This window comes from Geotrypetes seraphini, chromosome 3 (assembly GCF_902459505.1).
Source record: "Geotrypetes seraphini chromosome 3, aGeoSer1.1, whole genome shotgun sequence".
Lineage (NCBI taxonomy): Eukaryota > Metazoa > Chordata > Amphibia > Gymnophiona > Dermophiidae > Geotrypetes > Geotrypetes seraphini.
In genome coordinates, this window is record NC_047086.1 from 30,651,288 (window position 1) to 30,678,370 (window position 27,083).

General features: G+C 46.0%; 1 protein-coding gene across 3 annotated transcripts in view; it reads right to left on the minus strand.

Annotated features, from left to right (window-relative positions):
- MAP3K7 (mitogen-activated protein kinase kinase kinase 7) overlaps nt 1-27,083 on the minus strand; it is a 207,799-nt gene that overhangs the window by 39,503 nt on the left and 141,213 nt on the right. Inside the window, exons 12-15 of one of the 3 annotated variants that reach the window (XM_033937841.1) lie at nt 22,475-22,555; nt 13,655-13,722; nt 6,399-6,513; nt 3,170-3,231 (exon numbers count right to left, since the gene is read on the minus strand). In XM_033937841.1, the coding sequence (XP_033793732.1) occupies nt 3,170-3,231; nt 6,399-6,513; nt 13,655-13,722; nt 22,475-22,555 (326 nt within the window). The remainder of the gene's footprint in view (nt 1-3,169; nt 3,232-6,398; nt 6,514-13,654; nt 13,723-22,474; nt 22,556-27,083) is intronic. The other 2 variants (XM_033937843.1, XM_033937842.1) reach the window with 2 other exon arrangements.

The window sequence follows — 27,083 nt, forward strand, 5'->3', positions numbered from 1 at the left end:
GGTGGGAAGTATGTGGAGTTAGGTGGGTAGGGGGGATTCCATTCAGTGGGAGGGAGGATGGGATTCGGTTGTTTTGTTTGCTATGTGTTGAGCGGCATAAGAAAACAGCTTGCTCAGCATACTCCTTTCTTGCTAGTTTTTGGGTATGGGTTGGATTTCATGGTGTGGGTTCGGGTTGGGAGTGGGGGTTGGGGTGGTCTCATTGGGTGGGGTGAAAAAGTGTTTGGTGGTACGTTTGGTGTTTGCGACTTTGTTGTACTGTTGTGCTGTACTGTATATTTACTGATAGTGCACCAATAAAACATGATTTATACTAAAAAGAAAAGGCCCAAAAACAGAACCTTGAGGCACACCATTGGTAACATCCCTCCCCTCAGAGCGATCTCCGTTGATCACTACCCTCTGTCGTCTTCCACTCAATCAGTTTCTGACTCAGTCCATCACTTTGGGCTGAGCTCTTAATTAATGAAGCCTCAGAATTCAATGAGCCAACAGCTCAGTGGATTCGATGACTTTGTAAATGTGTCAAGATTGAAGAAGGGCACATTGAACACAAATTATAAATTAACTAAGGAAAAAAAAACATTATACCAAGGGCTCCTTTTAAGCAGGCGGTAATTTTTCGGCTAGAGCGCGCTAATCCTGTGCGCAGGGCTGTGGAGTCGGTAGATAAATGTTCTGACTCCGACTCCTCAGTTTTTTGTACTTTCCGACTCCGACTCCAGTACCCGAAATTTCCTCCGATTCCGACTCCACAGCACTGGTTAATTTTCAGATCGTTAAAATGGAATATCAAGTTGAGAGAAATGAGCATTTTCGACACCACCTTCTTTTTGCTTTTAATCAAGGTTCTAAGGCCGCAGAAGCTGCTCGCAACATTTGTGCTGTGTATATAGTGGGTGCTATAGCTGAAAGAATCGCTCGTGATTGGTATGTCAAGTTCAAAAATGGAGTCGGTAGATAAATGTTCCGACTCCGACTCCTCAGTTTTTTGTACTTCTGACTCCGACTCCAGGTACCCGAAATTTCCTCCGACTCCACAGCCCTGCCTGTGCGTGTGCTAAAAATGCTAGCGTACCTTTGTAAAAGGAGCCCTAAATGTTTAAACAATTGAAAGTACCGTATTTTCACATAGATAACGCGCACCCGTGTAAAATGCGCACATGGGTATAGCGCGCGAAAAACACAAATTTATGTACAGAAATTTTTATATACCGCACACACCCGTATACCGCGCATGCTGCCCGACTCTCCTTTCGCCTGCCCCGACTCTCCTCTGGAGACCCCGACTCTCTTTTCGCCCGCCCCGACTCTCCTTTCCCCCTTGAAGTCCTGTCCCTACCCTGAAAGCCTGATGCCCCCCCGACGTCCGATTCACCCCCCCCGCAGGACCGCTCGCACCCCCACCCCGAAGGACCGCTCGCACGCACCTGCACCCCCACCCGAAGGACCGCTCGCACCCCCACAGCCTCCCCCCCTCCCCCATGGAGAAGCTGTCTATCTTGTTTCCGGATGCCAGCCCAGCTGCTTCCTCTGCCGGCGGTCCTGCCCCTTCTCAGAGCCCTGTGCTGCGCTGCTTCCTCTTCAGGCGGTCCCGCCCTTTCTCTGACGTCAAAACACTCAGCAAACTTTTGACTCGCAAACCGAGCACTGGTCCGATAAACGAGCACTTACAGTCCAGGAAGCACCGCTTCAGGGGATTCCTCTTCCGTCTTCCGGCCAGCCTTCCACGTCGGGTGCCTTCCGCAGGTTGGAGGACCTCTGTCTGGGCCTGCGCGGCCGGGTGCTGTCCCCTCTGCGCGTTGTGTGTGACGCACACAGCATCAATCATCGGCGTTGTGCGTGTCGTGCGGGTGGGGCAGTGCTCGGCTGCGTGGGCTCGGGTGGGGGCTCTCCAGCATGCAAAGGGCATCCGACGTGGAGGGCTGGCCGGCGGCTGGAGGAGGCATCCCTCTGAAGCGGCACTGCAAGTTCTCCAGCGGCTGGCACATTAAAGGCATCCCCCCCCCCCCGAAGCGGCACTGTGGGGTTGTTCTTCATGACGGACGGAGGAGGCGGACGGAGGAGACGGCGCTGCAGCACCTGGCCCCGACAGGTACATACCCCGGGTTCTGGAACCAATCGTTGCTGTTGCCACTATTGTCTATGGGGAACTTTGCTTTGATAAACGAGCATTTTGGATTACGAGCATGCTCCTGGAACGGATTATGCTCATAATCCAAGGTACCACTGTAATATGTAAAAAGGAATAGAAGGGAGGAACCGTTAAACAATAGAATTCAGTTAATAAAACAAAAAGAATAGGGGTAAAAACAATGGAATAAAATTTAAAATAATTCATAAACTGGAAGAAAAAATTGAAAACCAAAATCAATTAAGTCTGACAGAAGTCCAATTTCCTGAAGCAGCTCTGTTGCCTCAGCATATTTTAAATAATCCTAACGCGACAGATATCACTCGGGCTTTCCAGCTGCTGCAGCCCTGACTCATCGCTTCCAGGCAGAAGATGCACCGAGATAGAACAATCCAGCGCCGGATTGCAAAGCTCTCTCGTACATATTCCTTATAAACTTGAAAATCATACAAAAAGCTAATCAAATAGTCTCAAATCAATTTAATATTAATTATTTAATTATCTCAACTATTTCAAATAACTCCACATAAATATAATATATCAATAACACACCATCTTACATAATATACAATCATCACAAACATGAATAGAACCCTATCCACCAGTTAATGCACCCATTAAAACAGTCACTTATAATTTTCCTTCAATATTCACCCATATATTCAAAATAGTAGCAACCACTGTAGCTTATAGTTAGTTCTTCATTACATTACCTGCAAAATCAATTCAAAATCCCTTGTTTATGTAGTTCTCCATTTGTTCCACAGTTTAAAGGAATTTATAACATCCACGCATTCAAGTGAGACACGATTTCGTGATGCATATTCATTAGGGATACCTTGAAAACCCGAGTGGCTGGGGGTCCCCAAGGACAGGGTTGGGGGAACTACTGGATTCGAACCTTGTGTCTCTCAGCAGAAGATGGTTCTGCTTCAGCCTGAAAACCAAAGCTGCAAAACGAATGACTAAACCAACTTCCTCTTCACTTCCCACACATCCAACCCCCCAAGAAAGCAACAATCATACAGTTCTTACCTGCAACTGGTGATCCAGGGTAAGATATGCCATTGGGATAGAGTTATCTGATCCATTTGCATCTGAAATGGAAATAAGCAGATTTATCTTTTGTTAATCCGAAGTGCATTGCATCTTTTTTTTGTTTCAATAACTTTTTATTAAACATTTTCAAGAGCAATCTCCCTAACGTCGACCATAAGTTCTTCAAATGTTCCATTTCATCAGGGCCATCCCTCAACCCCCTTGAATCCCTATATAGTGTTTGGTTCATAAGTAGGAGATCAAAGTTTTAAGACTCCAAATAACATAGAAACATAGAAAATGACGGCAGAAAAGGGCCATAGCCCATCAAGTCTGCCCACTCCAACAACCCTCCCCAATCTACACTCTATCAATCGTCCCCAAGCTGTCCTCCTCTATGCAACCCTCGTAGGGATCCGACGTGGGCATCTCATTTATTCTTAAAATCTTGTATGCTGCTGGCTACGATCATCTGCTCCGGGAGCTCGTTCCAATGGTCCACCACTCTTTCAGTGAAGAAGTACTTCCTGGTATCCCCATGAAACTTACCCCCCTGATTTTCAGCGGATGTCCCCTTGTTCTTTCAGTTTCTCAAAAGATACTGTCTAATACAGGGGGGTCTCAAAGTCCCTCCTTGAGCAAGTGGATGAAAGCCCCCAATGGTTTTTCCCGCCGTTTGCAGGAAACCATTTGTATACAGAAAAATATTACAGTTGTGAGAAAAATATTACAGTTGTGAAGTCAAAAACTTTGTCAGAAGAGATGATTGACTGACTGTTCATATATGTTACCACCATATATCCAAGATAAGTTTCAAAATTTCTTTCCAATTGATTGTTCATTGGAATTTGATAGAACGTTTGTTCTGTGGTAATTGGTGGTGGAAACAGTGAACACGCAATGATGGTCTCCAACACAGATGACTCCGTGAATTTTCACTAGAGTTATAGTTGTGGGCCTGAGCATTCACTAAAAACCACATTTAAAGCTTTTTGATTTTGATTGGTATTTTTTTACATATTTACAATTTGGAGATGGTGCGGTATATAAACTCAAGGTTTAGTTTAGTTTAGTTTAATGAGAGCTGTTTTGTATATCACCTTAGCTAATTGAAGTTTCCCTTGTATATTGTGTTCAAATATAACAACACAAGATCAGAAACAGTTATTATTTTAGACTCCTGAAGGTACCTATTCAGGTACTGAAATAGTGGCCATGTTGAGTGAGTTCTATTGTTGCACATGAATAAAGATCCCAAGTGGAAGCATCCCATCTATTTCTACTTTCTTTGTTAAAATTTCAGACTTGTCAGAGAGAGCTTTAAACTCTCCCAAGGGCCCCGTAGTCTGCAAGCTCCTTTAAAAATCTCAAGATGTTGAACAGAGAGTGAAATGTTATCTGCGAAAAAAAAAAAAAAGCAATCTTTATTTCTGTATTAGCTACTATTATATCCATGATATCTGGATTAGCTCGACTTTTATGAGCCAAATGTTCTGCTGAGATAGCAAAAATCTGTGTGGCCAAAGGGAACCACTGCCTAGGACCTCAACCTATGTAAAAAAAAAAAGAATCAGTATGCACTCCATTAACTCTTACTTGGACCACAGGAGCTTCATAGAACTTTCTGATCCATGTATAAAAGTGTGTTTTCTGCGTAAAAGTGGCCTCCAAATACTATCTTGTGCATAACAGCCCCCCCAAATTCCAATTCATCTTTGCCAAAGGCCTTCTCCACATCGATGGCTAACAAAGCCACTTTGTCACTGGACTATTTTGCATGCTACATAAGCTGCAATATCTAATGCTCATTATTTGCCACCTGAAGCCTGACTGATCAGGGAAGTGCATTGTTTCTTGTCATTCAATTTGCATAAGTACAGCTCTGAGAAAAGGGCTGCAACCTTTTAGGATGTGTTGTTTTTTTAGCACAAATAGGAAGGAACATTGGGCTGGATTCACGAACCCGCCCGATCGGGCCCGATCTGGGCAGGTCCGATGAATTCTTCAAACTAAAATATGAAGATGGGGGGGGCGATTGGAGGATCGCCCCCATCTGCCTGCCCGGATCGCTGATGTGCAATTTCCACGCATGCGCAGACCATCTGCTTTCCCTGCAGATGGTCTGCGCATGCGTTTTGTGTCCCTGGGTTTTTTAATTTTTACTGTTATTTTCGGGCCCCGACTCTCCTACCGCTGTTATCCCCGCCGGCGGCAGCCTCTTCCTGGCGGTGGCAGCAATCAGATGGTCATGCCTTGCTCTCTGCGCCTTCCCGCTGCCCCGACAACACGCTCACCACGTACAAGCACGCAGGACGTCCTGTCTTTTTTGGAGTTTTTCAAAAAAAAGTCCCCCGACGAAGTCAGAACCCTGGCGAAATGGGTCCCGTCCAATCAGCTACAAGAGGTTTTTTGACCTATGAAAGAGATCCTGTCCTGCTTTTGACCACTTTGTGAATCTATACTCTATGTGGCGCAAGCATCTGAGGTCTTTTCCTCTTGTTTAGTCAATCATAGTTGTGTGGGAAACCTGTTTTTGCATACTTGTGTAAGATTAGCCTTGCTGCTGTATTCTGGAGCAGTTGTAGTCTTTTAAGGTCTTTCTCAGCAATACAGGAAATTAGAGTAGTCAAGGTAGGTGGAGAGGAGGATTGCTTGGACCACCATCCTGAAGTTTGTCGGGCTCAAGGCTGATCTAATGGTTCTGAGCTTTCTTAGATGGAAGAAGAACTTCTTGACCAGTGAGTTGACCTGGTCTTTCATGGTTAGATCTGAGTCAAGGATGACCTGCTTATGGCTATCTTATCTCCCGAGGCAAGAGTGAACTATTGGTGCGGTGAAGTGTTTTGGTTGTCTGATTGAGATGAATGCAAAAGAGAATATAGAGGATCCTATAACTTGCCATGGGAGAACACAGCAAGTTCGTCACATCAGATTGTTCAGGGGAAGAAGGAGCAGCTACACCTGCATTTAGAGCAGGTCGCATCCCATGTGTGGTGCACATCTCGGCTAAGGAAAGCTGGGGCCACTACAGTTCTCGTGGTAAAACACAAGGACCCACAGCAGCTCACTTAACACTGCAGGAAGCTTTCAGTTACGTGAGCAGGCTGACTTGGATGGATCTGCTGTTTTGAATGTACATTCAAAAAGGCAAAAGAATTGCAGCAGTAATCTACAGCAATCCCAGAAGAAAAACTGCTGGCCAACAGAATGAAGTTGATACTAGTACCTGATGATTCGTCAGGTGTCCAGGGAAGACTGCGAGCTGGCTTATCTGCGGTTGGTCCCGGGGTAGTGATCATTCTCACACTAGGACTCGATGATGGACTGCTGTTTCTGCTTTCCTGCAGAGAGCAAGAGAAGGGAATGAAGGAGGTAGCATCTGCTCTTAATTTAACACAGGATACACTGCTTCCAAAAGTGTCACATTGACATAAATCCAGCATCGCCCTCATCCCATCACTGATGCCAAGCAGGAAACAGGGAAGTCTAACAAACAGAAAACATATCCACTTTTTTTTTTTTCATGCACCTTTCTGCCTTCACTTGCAACTTTCTTTAAATTAGTTGCCTTGTTTCTAACTCCTATTACTCTTATCTATAATAATAACTTTATTTTTCTATACCGCCATAGTCAAGCGACTTCTAGGCGGTTCACATTGAAAGAAGGCTGGACAGTCAGCGAATAACAAGAAGCCTAAAATAGAAAAGTTACATACTAATTGGAGTTCCATGGGTAAAGAATACATGAAAATTGGAGCTTCTTGAGAGATTGAAATAGCGCTTACAGAGGGGAATATCATACTGAGAGAGGGTGGTCTGTTTTAGGGTTCATAGACAATTGCGCGCGGACAAAATTGCGCAGACAACTCAGCGCGAGACAACTGAGCGCAAGACAAACGAGCGGAAGACAACCGAGCGTTAAGACAAGTGAGCGCAAAGACAACCGAGCGCGAGACATTTGAGCGCAAGACAACTGAGCGCAAATTATTTTCCGAAATGTGCACGAGCGGGACAACTGAGCGCAAGACAACTCAGTGCAAAACAACTCAGCCAGTTTTAGTCAATGAATTTGTCGAATAGGGCGGTTTTAATTGATTTTCGGAATGCGTTGTAGGTCAGTTTGGCTTCATTTATGCAGTTTCTCAGCCAGACTTGTTGTCTGTTCGCTTGGAACATGAAGGTTCTATCCAGGAAGGATTTTTATCTGCAGCCTGGAGATCTTTGGGTAGGCAAAGATATTTTTGTTTCTGGTGGTTCGTGTGGGGTTGTGCAGAATGAAGTGAGTTTGCAGGTAGGAAGGTGCTAGACCCCAGACTTGTTTGAAACAGATACATGCAAATTTGAATAGTATTCACGCTATGGGCCCCTTTTATCAAGCCGTGCTGAGGTTTTCAGCGCGAGCCGGTGCGGTAAATGCTCCAACACTCATAGAATTCCAATGAGCGTCAGAACACTTACCTCGCCAGCCTGTGCTAAAAACCTCAGCACAAAAGGGAGGGGCGGGATGAAATGTTGATAGTCTTTGATTGTGTTGTCGATTTAAGAAGCACACTATGCCATACTATGTATTGTTATTTGAATATTTTACTGCTGTGTTGCCTATGTTCAACTTATATGTTCTTGCTGTCCACCACCTTGGGTGATTTTTTTTTTCCCCAAAAAGGCAGTATAAAAACTTTCTTTCCCAGAGCCCCAAACCATACTTCAAAGAGGCATTGTCAGCAGACTCATAAACTGACACAGCTGAAATACATTCCACTTGTAGAAATACAGCAGTAATGGCATTAGGCAACCCCTTATTATCTGCTTATATCCTAAGCGGCTTACAAGTAAACAAACACAGTAATGGTCAAAGTTTACATAAGAACATAAGAATTGCCGCTGCTGGGTCAGACCAGTGGTCCATTGTGCCCATCAATCCGCTTACATGGTGGCCCTTAGGTCAAAGACTAGTGCCCTAAATGAGACTAACCTTACTTGCGTACATTCTGGTTCAGCAGGAACTTGTCTAACTTTGTCTTGAATCCCTGGAGGGTGTTATCCCCTATAACAGCCTCCGGAAGAGCGTTCCAGATTTCTACCACTCTCTGGATGAAGAAGAACTTCCTTACGTTTATACGGAATCTATCCCCTTTTTACTTTAGAGAGTGCCCTCTCGTTCTCACTACCTTGGAGAGGGTAACCACAATTCAAAACTTACATAGTAAAATGGGAAAAAAAATCATCAATCAGCCTTGCATAGTTGAAGCAAGGTGCTTTGTCATTGTTGGGGTAGGAAAGACCGTAGAAAAGTGATGTTGAGTAGGGTTCCTATGAATTCCAACATCTGAAAGGGTTGAAGATGAGACTTGGGAAAGTTGACTTCAAACCCTAGAAGCTGGAAGAACTCCTTCAGTTACTCTTGGAAAACTTGCACCGATACCTTTAGCTCAACATCCAGTATCATTGATGAGGATTCACGCTCTGGAGGAGACACAGCCTGCACAGAAGGAGATTGATGGCGTCGATGCTTGGCCTGCATTGAGGGACTCAATTCTGTAGAGGCCTGTAACGCTTGCTGTGAAGAGGATAGCTTCTTAGCAGGAGGAGCACCATTCGATGTCGATGGAGGCATCGATGCCGGTACCAATGGCTCAGATTTATCACTGGAATCCATGGCCAATCCAAAGAGTTTTCCTGCTGGATACGAGCCTTTAATGAACGCTTTTGTAGTATAGAACGAGCACAAGTGTCTACTGGTTGCTCAGGCTCCAAACAGCTGTTGGAGTGATGGAAATAGGGCGTTGGAACCCACAGCACTTCTTAAAGCTGCTTGAAGGCTTTGACATGGAAAGAAAAATCTTGGAGGCAGTCAAAAGACTCAGTGGCTGACACTGAGTACGCAATACAGCGAAGGGGAATAAAAGGGGCCCAAAGGTCCGACTGAGATAATAAAAAGGAAAATAAATATTTATTTATTTTACATACCGAAGTAAGAACGTTATAATAAAACAAGAAATAATCAAAGCCGAAAGGTAAAAAGAATCGTTGACGGGAAGGCAACGCGATTTTGGATGGCGTCCCCAAAAATACAACTTCTTCGCTCCGCAGAAAATGAAAAACTGAGGAACAGCAATCTAACATCGAGTGAGAAGGCACTGGCACATGCACAGTGCAGGCAGTCTCGAAGCTTCGCAAAGCTTAAAGTGGCGGTGCACTTTTCACTGTCTGTACCAGGCTCTGTGGATTAAGTCACCCACAAGTGAGAATATGCTGCCTGCTTGTCCTAGAATAATACCGGATCCAAGCTAAACAATTAAGTTAGATTTTATCAATGTGACTACTTGAAAAAAGTTGTGCAAACGGCATACCTGCGACCTAAATATGCCCAGTGGGATTTATTACTACAGTATGAAGAAAAGGAACAACCAGATTTGATTTTTGTACAAAAAATATATCTTGCTCTCATCCCAGTTAAAATCGTATTATATTCATCTAATCTAATCTAGTATTTCTGAGTCACGCTATGTCTAAACAGGTTCAAGGTGAGTTCCAATATAAGGAATTACAGAATGTATATACCACATTACAGCAATTTGAGGGCAGAGTTATGAACAGAGTAATGGTTCTATGACTTATGGGTATTACATTATATTACATTACATTAGGGACTTCTATTCCGCCTATACCTTGCAGTTCAAGGCGGTTTACAAAAGAGCTAACTGGACATTTCCAGTGAAGTTACAACAGTTTTGGGGTTTTTTTTTTTTTTTTTTTTGGTTACAAGGGAGGAGAGGTACCTGGATTAATTCCGGAAGAACTTGCAAATTGGATATTAAATTGACTGTACGTTACTGTGTGATATAACAAATAGATTACAATTAGAGTACAAATAAGATTACGTTATATTTCAGGGATCTGAATACTTGGTTGGTGTTTTGGGGAGGAAGAGATTATTTAAGTGGAGGTTTTGGGGGAGAATTTATCTAGGAGGAGGGGGAAGGGTTGGGTTAAGATATCTGGATAAATTTTTTGAAAAGTAGGGTTTTGATTTCTTTTCTATTACACTTGAAACACTAGCAACTAATGGTGACACAGTGAATGTTCAGTGGGAGGGAGGTACATAGGGGAAAACACCCTCCAGGGATTCAAGATAAAGTTAGGCAAGTTCCTGCTGAACAAGGACATACGCTGATAGGGTTAGTCTCAGTCAGGGTGCTGGTCTTTGACCAGAAGGCTGCCGCTGGGCATGATGGACCACTGGTCTGACCCAGCAGCGGCAATTCTTATGTACCATTGAACGATCATTGAACTGGAAAGAACAACACTGGATCTTTAAATTGAATATGCTGACTCCCGACAGGTTAAATGAAGAACTGGATTGGATGTCATTAATATAGCACTGTATTGGATGCACTCTCTCTGAAGTCTTCTCTGACTGGATGCGTAAAATCAGCTGTTGCTTTAAATGGCAGCAGGCGAAGAGACACTGAGGCCACATTACTAATAATGCCATGTTGTTGAATTGGTAAGAAAGAAATTATTTGTTTTTGATTGTATATATTTCAAGAAGAGGGATTCTTATGTGAGTTTTGCTATTTCAGATAAAGGATCCATTTTGATGCACCTTTAACCCTGAAGAAAGTGAAATGTGAATTCAAGTCAGGAGGGGTGACTGGTTCTTCAGTACAGAAATAATCAGCATTTAACAAAGCTAAGTATTTAGAAGAAATAAGTGATTTATATAAAATGGATTGATGAAGAATTGGGCTAATTGAAACAGGAGTTATATACCCCGATAGCCTTCTGAGGATCCAACAAAAATTTATATAAACATTATAAGAAATTCATTTTATTTGTAGATTGGTTTAATGGATATAAAATCCTTAAAAATAAACATTTTACCCAGCACCCCCCCACCCGACTTTTTTGTCAAATATCATATCTTATTTTGCATCATGAATGAATAGTGTATTTTCTTTGGGAGTTATAGTATGTGATGATCTTAAGGTGGCCAAACGGTTGAAAAGGTGGCAGTGAAAGCTAGAAGGATGCTAGGGTGCATAGGGAGAGGGACAAAACTGATAAAAGGTATGGAAAATTTCTCATACGCTGACAGGTTGAAAATGCTGGGGCTATTCTCCCTGGAAAAGTGGAGACTTAGAGGAGACATGATAGAAACCTTCAAAATCCTGAAGGGCATAGAGAAGGTAGACAGGGACAGATTCTTCAGAGTGTGGGGAGCCACAAGTACAAGGGGGCACTCGGAGAAATTGAAAAAGGACAGGTTTATAACAAATGCTAGGAAGTTCTTTTTTACTCAGAGGGTGGTGGACACATGGAATTGTGATAGGCCAGAGCACGCTACAGGGGTTCAAAGAGGGACTAGATAGGTTCCTAAAGGCTAAGGGGATTGAGGGGTACAGGTAGCAGTAGAGGTAGGTTATAGGAATAGTCAGAAACCACTTCACAGGTCATGGGGCTGATGGGCCGCCGCGGGAGCGGACCGCTGGGCGCGATGGACCTCTGGTCTGACCCAGTGGAGGCAACTTCTTATGTATGGCCAGTAGGAAAAAGGAGGTATTGATGTCCCTGTATAAGACTCTGGTGAGACCTCATTTAGAATATTGTGAATAATTTTGGATTCTGCACCCTAAAAAATATATAAAAATGGGATGGAGTCAGTTCAGAGGAAGGCTACTAAAATGGTCAATGGTCTTCATCAAAGCATTTGGGGACAGACTTAAAGATCTCAATCTGTATACTTTGAAGGAAAGTCAGGAGAGGGGAGATGTGATAGAGATTTTAAATACATACAGTACTTCCCAGAAATTCGCGGGGGTTCCGTTCCAGGAACCTCCATAAATTTCAAAAAAACGCGAATACGGTTTTTCACCCGTCAAAAGGCAGGGGAAGCAGGAGAGGGCAGCTGGAGCACCAACGGGTGAAAAAACTCACTCGCAGTCTGCTCCGACCGCCTCTTCCTGTAGTAAAGTTGGGCTACACCAATCAGGAGCTGCTTTTGACATGCAGCTCCTGATTGGTGTAGCCCGACTTTACTACAGGAAGAGGCGGTCGGAGCAGACCGCGAATGAGCGAGTCCGTGATTCATGAATTGCAAATTCGCGGGGGAACACTGTACATGGAATAAATGTGCATGAAGTGAGTCTCTTTCATTTGAAAAGAAGCTCTGGAATGAGAGGGCTTAGGATGAAGTTAAAAGAATCTAAGAAAATACTTTTTTACAGAAAGGGTGATAAGATGCGTGGAATAGGCACCCGGTAGAGGTGGTGGGGACAAAGACTGTGCCTGAATTCAAGAAAGTATGGGACAGGCACCCGGGATCTCTTAGGAAGAGGAGGAGATAGTGGATGCTGTGGATGGGCAGACTGGACGGTCTATTTGGCCTTCATCTGCCATCATATTTCTATGTTCAATGTTGCAAAATAAACCAGCAAAATTATGGTTTGCTTTTCCAGAAGAGGGGATAAAAAGATTAATTCTGCAACAGCTAAATAAGGAATTACAGAAAATACTTGAAACTTTTGGCCCTTACTCTTACCGCTCCACTGCCCATGTGCACAGAAACTGGACATTTGCCCAAATCTTTGATGTTTTCAATCTAGTCATTTCAACAATCTGAAAACAGCTCAGGAACATGAACTGCTGTATCACTACAGTAAGCACCGATGTCTGAGCTGCAGCATAATTTACAAGCACAAAAAGTTACATTATTATGACTAGGTGTGTTGAAACAAAGGATTAAGGAAAGCAGAGAATCTTTAAACACTTGGAGGTCGAGTCATTGGCCTCAGCACTGGAGATGAGATTCTGGTCTGAGAGTTCTGCTTAACCTCTACTGGTTTCGCTTTCAACATGTGATCATCTGTCTGAACATATCAGGAAAACATGGCAATCTAATTACAAACTTAGGTGGCTACAAGAGTGCTTTTATATCGGGCTGTGTGTGTAGCAGAAATTAGCACAAGATGTGCTAAAAAGATGCAGCAGAAACGGAGACAAAAAAAAAATTGGCACAAAAATGTGTGCATGCTGATTTAGGGAGGCTAACCATGTGCATGTGTTTTACGTGGAAAAAAAGATGGGTTTCTGGTGCTGCAGCTTACAAGTCTTACTAGAATAACCATATAATTTGTCATAAATGATTAAAGTATGTATTATTTGAATAATAAAAATATTCTTTAAAAAAAATGTAAAAACTAATGCAAAAAAAAGTGAATTATTTTTGCTAAACCATATTTTATATTTTGCTAAATCTAAACTTTACATCAATATCGCGGCCCTGTTATTCAGATCATAAACTTAAGAGCAGCACGAAGCAATTGTGAAGCGAAGCGAAAGGGTGATCCGTTCCACGGGATGACCACGGACCACCGCTCAGGGCACAGAGAAGAGCAGAGAGCTGCCAGCCATGTGCCCTCGCAGTCGGGGGCCAAACATCGTACGCGCGACGAATAAGGCGGTTCAGAGAGTGTGCCTTACCTGATTGCACTCTGTTCCAGATATGCTGAGATCTTGCACGGAGCGGCGCCTCTGCTGTCCGTTGCCTACTGTGCAAGAGAGAAAACAAAAAAACCACTGAAGAAAAAAAAAAAAAAATACAGTTTCTGCCAGCGCCAGCTTGCAATTTGTAGAACTCCAGAGAGTGAAAGTAAGGGAGGGAGAGAGGAGAGAGAGAGAGACAGCTGCAGAGTTTTAACTCAAAACACGCTGGCTGTGAACAGAAAGTATTTCCTGAGACAATGACCACTCCTACCACATGAATAGCCGCACTCTTTCCCCCCCCCCCCTCTTATGTCACATGTATTCCACCAGGCTGTGTGCCTAGGGGCCAGGGCTGATGATGGGACCTATTTCCAGGGCTTTGTGTTATGGGGATACGACAGCACTGCTTCTGCCATGCTCGTCTCCCTGACTTGTCTGGACTTTGGTTCTCAGAATCAGCAGCATCAGTACACCGACTCCTCTGCCTCGTGAATGACATGAAAGGCGACAAGTGGGTGTGTCTGTTTTCTTTCTTTTGGGTCCCGCTATTAAGTAGAATCGACCTATCCTCTTTTCACGACTATAATGGTCAAAGTAAAGTTCCTTTAGGCCAGTGGTCAGGGTGGGGCAGGGAGGGGAGGGCAGACAAGCAACATGATTTTGGCGTGCAGTACAGAGGAACCATCTGTACTTCCTAATCTCATCCTCCCTTCCCTCTCCCACCCAATTATTTCCCTGAAGTCTAACATAAATATACTTTAAAAAAATGCAACCTCTTCCCTCTCCCTCCACCTGTTAGCAATTCTCAAAACTTAGTAATTAGCAAAACGCTGACAACCATGTACAGGATGCCGGTTTATGTCGGCCGGTTCATGCCGTCAAACAAGAGTAACACGGGGATGTCTTGGGAGAATGACATAGCCACGTCCCAGCCAAAGAATAAGGTTTTACTGTCTTTCTTCAGACTGACTTGTCTCTTGAAATGGAGATCAGATGGCTATAAGGAAGCAGCATGATGCAGGGGCAATGGGGCTAACAGCTGATGTACTGTTTGGCATTCTTGGTCTTTGATAGTTGCATTAAGGAACTATTCTGCTGGTGGGCCTGCACTTAGCACATGCACTGTTAACCCTTGCAGCGCTGGCGGGTTCTCCTCTCCCACCCCCATCTTCTTTTCAACAAACTCGGCTTGTTTTACTTTAATTCAGCCTATGTCATCACTCCAGTACATTTAGCTGGCAGTGTATAAGGGAGATATTCACTAACACTTCCCGATCATGTCCCGACGACAGTTTTACTGGTTTTGCGATCGTTTTCCCGACCCGATTCACTAACCTCCTGGTCGATCAACCTCTGAGGAGAAACGGCATGCAAAGTAGGAAGGACGCAATTCACTAAAAAAAAAAAAAAAGGGACACCGACTGGGCTGGCCGATCCAAAAATAAGCGACTGCTGACGACCAGTCGCTCAGGTCCTTTCCAACTGCCCTGCTCTCTGCCCCGATTCTCCGCTCTTGCCACTTTGCTCTCTGCCCGACTCGCCTGCCCTTCTCCCGCAGTGCAAGCCTGTGGTTTTAACCCGCAGGTTTAAAGCGGGATAAAACCACGGGCTCGCAAAGTTAAACATCAGTTTCTTCCTGCTTTTTCTGGTCTTCCAGTTCAATTGGAACCAGAGGTCTTCTGCAACTAGCCGGGGGTTTATCCTCTATTATCATTTCCACTTCACAGAGAAATCCATGGTGTCTAATAAATCTACATAGAGTCCAAAAGCCACATTTCCTCTGCTACCTGCACATCTGTGAGGTATTTGTTCTTTTGTTTCGCTTGCCTAGATCTGCCTAGAGGGCCAGCGCAGGCGCAGGCCATCTACAGGCAAAGAAGATGGTCTGCGTCGGGATCACGGTAGAGCGATCTGCGCAGCCGGTTGGGGGCGTGACTCCAATCACCCTCATTTGAATGAGGGCAATTCGTAAATCAACCTCCTCCGGCCACGGATTGGATCCCTCACGGATTGGATCAGATCCGTGGCCTTAGTGAATCTAGGCCCATGTCAGCTGTTTCACGCCCAATTAAAGGGACAGCCATATAGCACCGGGGTGGGGAGTAAGGTGAGGGAATGTGAGACCATTCAAGGGTCTTACGCTAACAATTTGTATATACGAGGAGGATAATATTAAAAGCCATTTATGCAGGTAAAACCATGCCTTTTGTGTTCTTTCCGTTATCGGTTGATGGATTTTCTATCACTGATTTTGTAGTTCGTTCCCTCTTATATGGATCTGAGATTGTAAACCGCTTTGATCTGCGACAGGCATTTAAAGGGAAGTACAGAACGCACCGAGAAATAAATAAACACATAAATGAACTTTCAGAAAACTGATCATTTGATAGGTGGAGTAAAAGTACTAACCGAACCGGGAGTTGTTCGAGGCATGGGGGTTTAGAAACCTACCCGCACAAATTCACAGGCGAGGTGACTTTCCTTAAGACACTGCACCTATTTGCATTGGCCCGAGTTAAGTGTAACCTAAAGAGCCTACAATTAATTCAAAGTACAGCGGCCAAACTGATTTTTGGAAAAAAGAAATAAGATCATGTTTCCCCTCTTCTGAGGGCTCTTCATTGGCTCCCTTGTTCACTCAAGAATTCAATTTAAATGCGCCAGTGTAATATTTAAAATTTTACATGGTATTGTTTCCTCATCGGTCACCGTCTCTTTCAATTCTCTGCGGGCATCAAATTCAAGAAGTTCTCAAAAGTACAAACTTGCCTTTCCTTCTTTTAAAAGGTATTACAGTATTAGGTCCTGATCTTTTGTATTTGTATACGTAAACCGAGTCGAGCCCTTTTTTCAGGGATGATCCAGTATATAAATTTAAAGATCGGATTGGATTTTGTCGGTCTTAAAATGATCCCCAAGATGCTTTATAACTTGGTGCTCACTCTCATACACTTGATAGCCCTTTATTTTAATATGGTTGATGCCTTTTTCAGTTGTAGCTCAAACCACTGTGTAAAAACGATGAATGTGTGAGTAACTACTGTGACTCCGGGCTCATAGCAGCTCAATTCAATTTTTCTTTCAACATCTGGCAATTGTGCACTGAAAATAAGACTCTAAAGCTCGGGATGCGATTTCAATAGCTGGCGATAACAACCATCCTGAGTTTCAGACGCCTTATTCTGACTATATCAAAACCACTTCTGCAGGTAAATCGGTGCTTTACTCACAGAAATGGCCTTCACAAAATGACTGCTTTATACACAAAGGCCCGGATTCTGTATAGGACGCTTGGTCTTAGAAGTTGATGGGCGTCCTATATAGAATCGGGCCTAAGGCCACCTAAAGTAAACCTGATTCTCTAACCGATGTCCACGTTACAAACGCTGGTTAGAGAATCGGGTTACTATAGACGCGACCGCTAAGTTTATCATGGCAAGGGATCTCCCTGCCGTGATAAGTTTAGCGGCCGCCAGTCCCCCGCCCCACTGAACGAACGCGGCAGGAGGGATGCCCAATTCCTCCTGCCAGAAACCGCCTCCAGCGTAGATTCTGCAACAATCCCTCCCACCTGGACCCACACCCCTCCTAACCCCCCCCACCCTCCCTGGACACCCCTCTAATCCGTAATGATGGCTGGACAGACAGATCTTCTCACCGTCCATTCGGCAGGCCCATTCCGCGTTAGGTGCCCCCCAAACATCCCCTACCCTCCTCCTTCCCTCCCTGAAAAAATGGCAGGAGGGATGCCACTCCCTCCTTCCACCAGAGGTCCCCCCTCCTCAACCTTCAACCCCCCTAACTTTTTAGAGAAGTTAGAATGTGAGGGAAGCTCAGTCCATCCCACTTGTAGGTCCGCCAGTTCAAAATGGAGGGCCTTTCCTTTCCAGTGCCTAAGATCCCTCCCTCTGTATCCCTGGATACAAGGGGGAGGAGTCTAACACTCTACGAGCAGGACAGACTGAGCTGTCCTCCCGCTCCAACTTCTCTAAAAAGGTATTGGGGGGATTTAGAAGGGGGGTGGTTTGGGGGACCTCCAGTGGCAGGAGGGAGTGGACATACCTCCTGCCTTTTTTCAAGGGAGGAAGGGGTAGGGGATGTTTGGGGGGCACCTGGCGTGGGCCTTTGGTGACAGGAGGGAATGGGCATCCCTCCTGCTGTTTTTCTGGCATGGGGGGGAAGGTGTTGGTATGGCAGGAGAGAGTGGTCATTCTTCCTGCCAATTTTTCTCGGGGGGGGGGGGGGGGGGGAGAGGGCAAATGACTGGAACAGCATGGCAGAAGGTTTTCCCATGCCTCTCAGCTGTTCGGGCTTCCCCTGCCGGCTTCGCGCATGTGTGAGAGTGTTGCTCTCACTGTGATCCACTGGATCAGAGAGTCAGGGATTATGGCGAACATCCACGTGAATCATTTGCATGCAAACCTTTTAGTGCATCAATAGCTCTTTCTGAATTGGCCAAAAAATCGGATCGATGCAGGCTCATACAGTCTAATCGATCCTCTTAGTGCATAGCTAGACCTCTGTGTTCAAAGGGCCAATAATTGCATTGTGTCCTTTTGAAAATAAGCAGCTATAAACTGCAATAAAATCACCAGTCTATTTGTGCAGATAGCTGAGCGTGGGCTAAACGTGTATATATTTGAAAAATGAATTTATGTGCATCAGCTTTCCTCCCCTGACCCTCTCATGGAATGCCGCTTTTTAGACACTTAACTGGGCAGAAGATACCAAGTTTCAGTGAAGTCATTTTACCCAGATAAATGGCTTTGGCAAATTGTCTTCTTAAGATATTAAATTCCTCCCCTCCCCCAAAATATTGATGCTCAGTCTAGTTGATGCACCATGGTCTTTTCCTGAAGATACCAACTGCATTTTTTTTTTTTTAAAAAGCACTGCAACGCTCACCATTTAATTCAACAGCTAAGGACTAAATTTAGTACCATCCAAAAAAGCTAGCAAAAAAAATAGTCAAACTTAGAAATTCAGATTAGCAACATCTGTGAATTTAAAGACTTCAGCACTTGTGACGAAGTATTAGATCCATCACAGCAGGGATATTCAGTTTAGCGCGGTGAGAGTAGGGAACGAGGGAGGGAAGTGGAAGGAGAAACAAAATTATAAAGCATTTTTCTAGAAACATGCAGGAGTTAGTGAGTCAACACCAGAAGCAAGAAGTCTACAAAAGTCAGAAGCAAGCTGGGATGGAAGTTGTGGTAAGCAATTTGTAAATTTAATTAAAAAGACCACTGCAAACTGCAACTGAAAACAGTTCAAAGGAAAGCAGAAAGAGAGAGAAAGAAGAAAAAAAAAAAAATACAATTAATCTTAAATACTGGTTGCTCCAGGATACAAAAATGGCAAATTTTGCTTGTGTGACTAAGTGGTTGGTTCTGTCCCCTGCACATTTTCTTGGGTGGTTTGAAACTCGTTTTGCTCTCCAGCATATATTTTTGCTAGCTCAACAGCACCACATTTCGGCTGCGCTTCATTGTGTCTAAACAAGACAAAGGGGACCGTGATTGGTGTAACTCACTGTTCCACAAGACAGTTGTTCAAATTCCAATGATGTGCAATGAGGCTGCCGCCATAAAGTCCGAAGCGGAATGTAAGGAGGATACAGCATGGAACTGCAAGCCACTGCGGAAAGCTATTTACTAATCATTTCTATAGTGCTACTAGGCATACACAGCGCTGTACATCAAACATGGAATAGACATTCCCTGCTCAAAAGAGCTTACAATCTAGTTATGACAGATAAATTGGACTAAAAGGTACATCTACTGCAGGGGTGCCCAAAAGGTCGATAATGATCGACCAGTAGATTGCGAAGGCAAAGCGAGTCGATTGTGGAGCCCATCCCGGGCTCTGTGATCGACTCGTATTGCCTTTGTGTTCTCCCTGCTTCCTGACACTGTAAACAGGACAGCAGAAGCACCAGGCCCACCAGCCTTCCCCCTCCCCCCGCCAACATCAATTCTGATGTCAGAGAGGAAGTCAGAGAGGAAGTTCCGGGCCAGCCAATCACTGCCTGGCTGACCCAAAACTTCCTCTCCAATGTCAGAATTGGGGGGGGGGGGGGCGCTGGTGGGCCTTGCATTTCTGATGTCTTGTTTACGGCGTTGGGAAGCAGGGAGAGCTCAGAACTCGGCGGTGGTGGCTTGGGGGGGGGGGCAGGGAGAAATAAAGACAAAGAAAGAAAGGGGGCAGGCAGGGAGACAAAAAAGGGGAGGGACAGGGAGACAGAAAGACAGATGGGAAACAGAAAGAAAGAAAGGGGGGACAGGGAGACATAAAAAAAGGGGGCATGGACAGAGAAAGACAGAAAGAAAGGGGGGCATGGAGAGAGAAAGAAAGGGGGGCAGGAAGACAGAAAGAAAGGGTGCATGGAGAAAGAAAGAAAGGGGGCAGGAAGACAGAAAGAAAAAAAGGGGGCATGGACAGAGAAAGAAAGAAAGGGGGCAGGGAGACAGAAAGAAAGAAGGGGACAGGGAGAAAGAAAAAGGGGAGGGGCAGGGAGAGAGGAAGATAAAGTTGGGGGAAGGAATGAGGTCTGGAGGAGAGGAAGCATATAGGAGGCTGAAAGAAGGGAAGAAATATTGGATGCACAGTCAGAAGAAGAAAGTGCAACCAGAGGCTCACGAAATCACCAAACAAAGGTAGGAAAAATGATTTTATTTCCAGGTACGTTAGATAGATTGTGAGCCCACCGGGACAGATAGGGAAAATGCTTGAGTACCTGATTGTAAAAACCGCTTAGATAACTTTGATAGGCGGTATATAAAATCCTAATAAACTTGAAACAATTTAGTGATCAAAATGTGTCTGTTTTGAGAATTTATATCTGCTGTCTATATTTTGCACTATGGCCCCTTTTACTAAACCGCAACAGATGTTTTTAGCACAGGAAGCCTATGAGCGCTGAGAGCAGCGCAGGGCATTCAGCGCTGAAAAACGCTATTGTGGTTTAGTAAAAAGGGAGGGGGTATATTTGTCTATTTTTGTATAGTTGTTACTGAGGTGACATTGCATATTTTAAAGTCATCTGCCTTGACCCCGAATATAAATGATCATTAACATTTTCTCTGCGTACAGTGTGCTTTGTGTTTTTAAAAAAATTTGTTGGTAGATAATTTTGACTTGGTCATTTTAAAAGTAGCTCGCAAGCCCAAAAACTGTGGGCACCCCTGATCTACCGGATGCAAAGTGCTCAGGTGGGGAATTAGAGGGAATGATAAAACAGATACGATTACTTAGCAGGTGGGTTGGGGTTAGGAATTGAAAGCAGTGGGCTTTGAGCATGGATTTGAATACTGCCAGAGACAGAGCTCGACATGCAGAGTCGGGCAGTTTGTTCCAGGCATACGGTGCAGCAAAGTAGAAGGGATGGAGTCTGGAGTTGGCAGTAGAGGAGAAGGGTACAGACAAGACAGACTTACCAGATGAGCGGAGTACCTGGGGAGGAGGGTGGGGGAGGGGATGGCGGAGATACTGAGGAGCTGCAAGTAGTACATACACTTGTATGTCAGTAAGAGGAGTTTGAACTGTATGCGGAAATGGATAGGGAGCCATTCAAGTGACTTGAGGAGAGAGGTATTGTGGGCACAGTGACACCGTCAGAATACGAGGCATGCAGCCAAGTTCTGGACAGATCAAAGGGGAAAGAGATGGTTTAGCAGGAGGCCAGTGAGGAGCAAGTTGCAGTAGTCTAGGTGAGAGGCGATGAAGAGTATGGATGAGGGTCTTAGCAGCGCCCTCAGAAAGGAAGGGTCAGATTTTAGCGATGTTGAATAGAAAGAAACAACAGGTTTTAGCAGTGTGCTGAATTTGAGAAGAGAAAGAGAGGAATGAGTCAAAGATCACCCTGAGGTTGCGAGCCGAAGGGACAGGGAGGATGAAGGCATTGTCTACAGAAATAGAGAATGTTGAACATTTCTTGTATTAATGTATAAAAAAAATTTTTTAAAATAAAATTTCATGGAAAAAAAATAAAGAAAAAAGAGAATGGGGGAGAGGAGAGGTAAGATAATGACCTCAGTATTGGCCAGGTTTAGTTTTAGATGGTGCTGAGATATCCAGTGATGTCAGACTGGGAGGCTGAGACTCAGGCCTGAATGTCTGTCTGTCTGATGCAGTAGAGGAAGGCCGCAGAGCAGCCCATTCAGAGCACTGCCACCGCTGCTGTTTTTGGAGGCCTCGGAGCAGAGGTATGTCAGTCTCACGATGGGAGGGTCGGTGGGGTTCTGTTGCACAGGGTGATGGAAGGGAGGGATAGAAAGATGCTGCATGGGTGAGAGGGGAGGAAATGTGCTGCATATGGGGGGGGGGGGGAGAAAGAAAAGAGGAAGAATTGGGGTGGAGGATAGGAAGGGAGAGATGATTGCTGTACATAAAAAAAATAAGGCATCCCCTGAAAATAAGCCCTAATGCGTTTTTTGAACCCCAAATTAATATAAGACACTGTCTTATTTTCGGGGAAACACGATATTAACACACTATATTGCAAATTTTGAGCCTGTTAGGAATGATTTATGCCTAAACAAGACCAATGATGAACACGTCACCCCTGTAAGGACATGAAAAAATAACTAAGTGGCATCTTGGGTGTTTGAGGTCTTCGGAAGAAATTATTAGGACTCTGTATCAGTTTGTTCTCTGTTAGTTGCGATTATTGTTGATTTGAAGAAATTGAAATTTTCCATATTCCGATTTGACATTTTTTAAAAACAATTTTGCCTTAAGAAAACTGGAGCAAACAGCATTTTTTTTAAAATACGAGATTATGATTTTAGTGTCTTAGCCTGGGCTGGCCTGTGGTACCTGTGATGACGATCTCGGGGACATCCAGTATGTTGCCAAATGAAGCAGTTTTGCGATGGCCTCGTTTAGGCTTGGCAGAGGCTGCGGAAAACACACATATACAAATACACATGCAAACAACTACAAATGGCATCAAGGCACACGATTAAAAACAAAAACACTATGGGTTTCCACCTAGGTGCGTTAAAAAAAAAAAATGGCAAAAGGAAACATGCACAAGACTCTCATGCACAGTACAACAGGTGGCAATATATGAGTGGGTGGTCGAGAAAACAATATACAGCAGTGTATCTCAAACTGTGTGCCGAGGCACACTAAGGAGGAAGAAAGGTGCCTGCCAGCTGACTTCCCTAAGCAGTACAGCGCCAGCGTCCTACAGTTTCCCCCCTGGCTTCCCGGTCTCACCTTTAAAGCTAATTACAGCAGCTTGCAGAGGATCGCTGGTAGGTAAAATGATTTTATTTTCAATATAGTGATTGAAATGTGTTAGTTTTGAGAATTTATATCAGCTGTGTATATTGTGTGTATATGAAAAATGAACGGAAAAAATTGCATTACAATTAGTAAAGGGGATGGGATCTGGGGCAGAGCTTGGGTGGGCCTAGGGAGGTCTGTGGTTGGGGTACTCGGTTGATATTTGTTAGACTTGGGGGGTACTTAGCTTGAAGTAGTTGAGAAACACTGCTGTAGGCAATCAGCTGGCGCCAGTGCCTCTCCTCCTCTCCGGCCCTCTTCCCTGATGGCGTCTCAGGGCCCATCTGGAGGGCCTCTGCACATGCGCAGGGTGACAGGTTAAAAGTGCGCGCCGACAACCCAGCGCAGACAACTGAGCGCAAGGTTGAAGCGCGCCGAAGAAAAACAGTATTTTAAAGGGCTCCGATAGGGGGTGTGGGGACGAGGAACCCTCCCACTTTACTTAACAGAGATCGCGCCGGCATTGTGGGGGGTTTGGAGGGTTGTAACCCCCCATATTATACTGAAAATATGGGGGGTTTCAACCCTCCAAACACCGAACCCTCCAAACACCCAGTTGCACACCGAATCTTATATAAATTATCCTTACTCACTTTTAAATCGTTACTATACAAAACCCCAGCTTTTATTTACAAAGTTTTAATTCCATATACTTCTCCTAAAATTTTAAGATCCAATGAACAGCTTTTATTAGTCATTCCCACTCTTAAAATCATAAATACTCGAAGACAATACATTTTTACTGTTACGGCACCACAGATATGGAATTCACTTCTACTTTATTTAAGAGAGGAGAAGAATCTGGATAAATTCAAGAGCCAACTTAAGAGCTTTCTTTTTAAAGATGCTTTCAATATCTAATTGAAACGCTAATTGCTCTTTCTATCTGCTCTCTATTTTACCTTTTTGTGTATTTTATTTCCAATAATTTTATGTTTTTCCCACTCCTTTTGCATTTTACCTTAATTGTTCTCTCTTTCCTATCATAAATTGTATTATCCCAGGACAAGCAGGCATGATATTCTCACATGTGGGTGACGTCATCTACGGAGCCCCGATGCGGAAGCATTTTCAAGCAAACTTGATTGAAGATTTAAGTTTGCTCTGCTGCTCCACGCATGCGTGCCTTCCTGCTCCACTAGGGGGCGCATCCCCTCGTGGTCTCCAGTTCAAAATTTTCCGCTGAGCCTAGAAGTCGTGTTTTTTCAGGCTCTGCCCCAACTGCCTTCTAGCACTGCGATTTTTTCTTGTTTTTCTCGATTTAGTCGCTGTGCGCGAGATTTTTTCTTGTTTCAACTGTTCCTGCTTCGTTTTCCACCGACCCGGAGGCTTCCGGGTCCCCGTGGCCGCGTGGCTATTCGAGCCGCGGCCAGTTTCGATTCTATGTTCCGTCCTTTGACCGGCTTTAAAAAGTGCTCCTGGTGCGAGCGGCTTCTTTCCATCACAGACCCGCATCGCCGGTACATCCTCTGCCTGGGAGCCGCTCATCCAACCGACTCCTGCCCCCAGTGCGCTACTTTCCAGAACCGGGCCCTCCGTCGAAGGAAAGCCCACATGGCGGATCTTTTCGCCCCAGACCAACCCTCTACCTCGGCCTCGAGGTCGGCCCCGGCCTTGACCTCGGCCCCGAATACCTCGGCATCGCCTCGAGACTCGAACCCGAAGTCCTCGGGACAACAGAAAACCTCGGCTCCGGGTAAGTCCCCTCTTCCCTCTTCAGGTTCTGTACCAGCAAAGAAACCGGCCTCGGGGACACCGGCGACGCATGGCGGAAGTCCCATGCTTACAGCCCCGGCGAAGCCCTCCAAGCCTTCGGGCCGTGCCTCCACCACACGGGAATACTCAGATACGAGGTCGCCCCCGGTGGAGTGCACCGAGGCAGTGGACATGCCCTCGATGCTGTCCGTGCCCCTTTTCCAGGACCTACTCCGAGCGATGATCTCGTCGGAGCTGTTCGCTGCAATGGCCCATTTGCAACCGGCCTCGACCTCGACCCCGCATGTGCCAGACCAGCCTGAGCCTCGCGTCGAGCCACCTCGAAGAAAAGCGCGCAAGCTTCGCCGCATTCCATCCTCCTCGGACTCCTCACCAAGGTACCCGAGGCGCTCTCCCTCCACAGACTGCCGCGGTGCAAAACGTCGTGCTAAAACGACAGAAACCTCGAACCGCCGTACCTCCAAGAAGGCCCGGGGTTCCCCCACTCTACGAGGCCGTTCACCTACACCTCGTACGGGACCGCTAAGGGTGGCTGAGTTATCACTCTCCAACCCGCGCATCCTCCGAACTCCCCCTCGGACCGGGACTCCAACCCGAGGTTGTAGGGAGTCCGGGTCGAGGTCACCGATTCGACACCGATCGGTACCTCGAACCCCGATATCGTCTCCGAGGGGCTCCTCGAGACGTCGGAGATCTACGACCCCGGAACACTTTCACAGTACTTCCCCGGTCTCGGAGCGTGGATCGGAGCAGGAACCTCGATACTCGAGGGTAGCCTCCCCATCCTTCTCCACCCGACGGAGGTCTCGTTCACCGACCCCGCACGGGGCCTCGGGAACATCTCGCCCATCCTTCACTCGCTTTGTCCAGGACATGGGCCACGCTTTGGACTTAGACCTCCAGTCCGACTCCAGATACTCTAAGGAATACCTAGCGGAGCTGGATATGCCATCATTGCCCAGAGAGTCCCTCCGCTTACCGCCTAACCCGGTACTCCAACAGGCCTTCTTCAGGAACCTGGAGACCCCCTACATGCTCACAGCAGTACCCTCCAAAATGGAGGCCAAGTACCGCACAGTACCCTACCCGGGATTCGAACAACCACAGCTCTCCCACCAGTCGCTGCTAGTAGAATCCTCCTTGAAAAAGGCCCACCCATCCCGGGTCTCAGCCGCGGTCCCCCCAGGCCGAGAAGGCCGAACCCTAGACAAGTTTGGCAGGAGACTATATCAAAATGCCATGATGGCCTCTAGGGTGCAAAGCTACACTTTCACCTTCACATCCTACCTCAAACACCTCATTGGACTATTGAGAACCTTTGAGACTGACCTACCGGCCTCCCGCCAAGGAGCGTTTGGCCTGCTTTTAGAGTCCCTCTCTAACCTCCGCCTCCATCTATTCCACGCGGCCTACGATGGCTTCGAACTCTCCTCCAGAGAGGCAGCCTTTGCTATCGCCATGCGCCGACTAGCTTGGCTGCGCCTGGTCGACATGGACCCCAACTTACAGGACCGGTTGGCTAACCTACCCTGCGTGGGAAAAGAACTGTTCGACGACACGATCGAGGCGGCTACAAAACGCCTCTCCGAACACGAACGCTCGTTTGCCTCCCTCATCCGGCAAAAACCTAAACCGCCCGCACCCAGGCCGTTCAGGGCCCCTCCACGCCGCTACCCACAAAAATCCACCCCTCCCTTCTCGCGGCCTCCACCCAGGCGTCCGCAAGCCCACCACCGGGCCATGCCCAAGTCCCAACCGCCTGCGACTTCCAAACCATCCCCGTCCTTTTGACAGGATTCGCGGAAGGGGGCGGGCCCCCTCCGCCATAGTCCCAGGCCTCCTTCCCATCGGGGGCCGCCTCAAAGCCTTTTACCCTCGCTGGGAACAAGTTACGTCGGACGCATGGGTCCTTGGCGTGATCTCATCAGGATACTCTCTCAACTTTCGGGCCATTCCTCCAGACAACCCCCCAAGGAATTGCCCTCCCAACAGGACGCAGCTACCCCTACTCCTCTCCGAGGCTCGAGACCTGCTTCGACTCAGGGCAATGGAGGAGGTTCCCCCCCGACCAACGGGGGAAGGGCTTCTACTCCCGTTACTTCCTGGTACCAAAAAAAACGGGAGACCTATGCGCAATACTAGACTTGAGACGCCTCAACAAATTTCTAGTACGGGAAAAATTTCGGATGCTTTCCCTACCGACCCTCTACCCCCTGATCGACGAAGGCGACTGGCTCTGCTCCCTCGATCTGAAGGAGGCGTACACACATGTCCCAGTACACCCCGCTCACCGCAAGTTCTTGTGTTTTCAGGTAGGGGACTGGCACCTACAATACCGAGTCCTCCCCTTCGGCCTAGCATCATCACCTCGGGTCTTCACCAAGTGCCTCGTGGTGGTCGCAGCAACCTTACGTTCCCA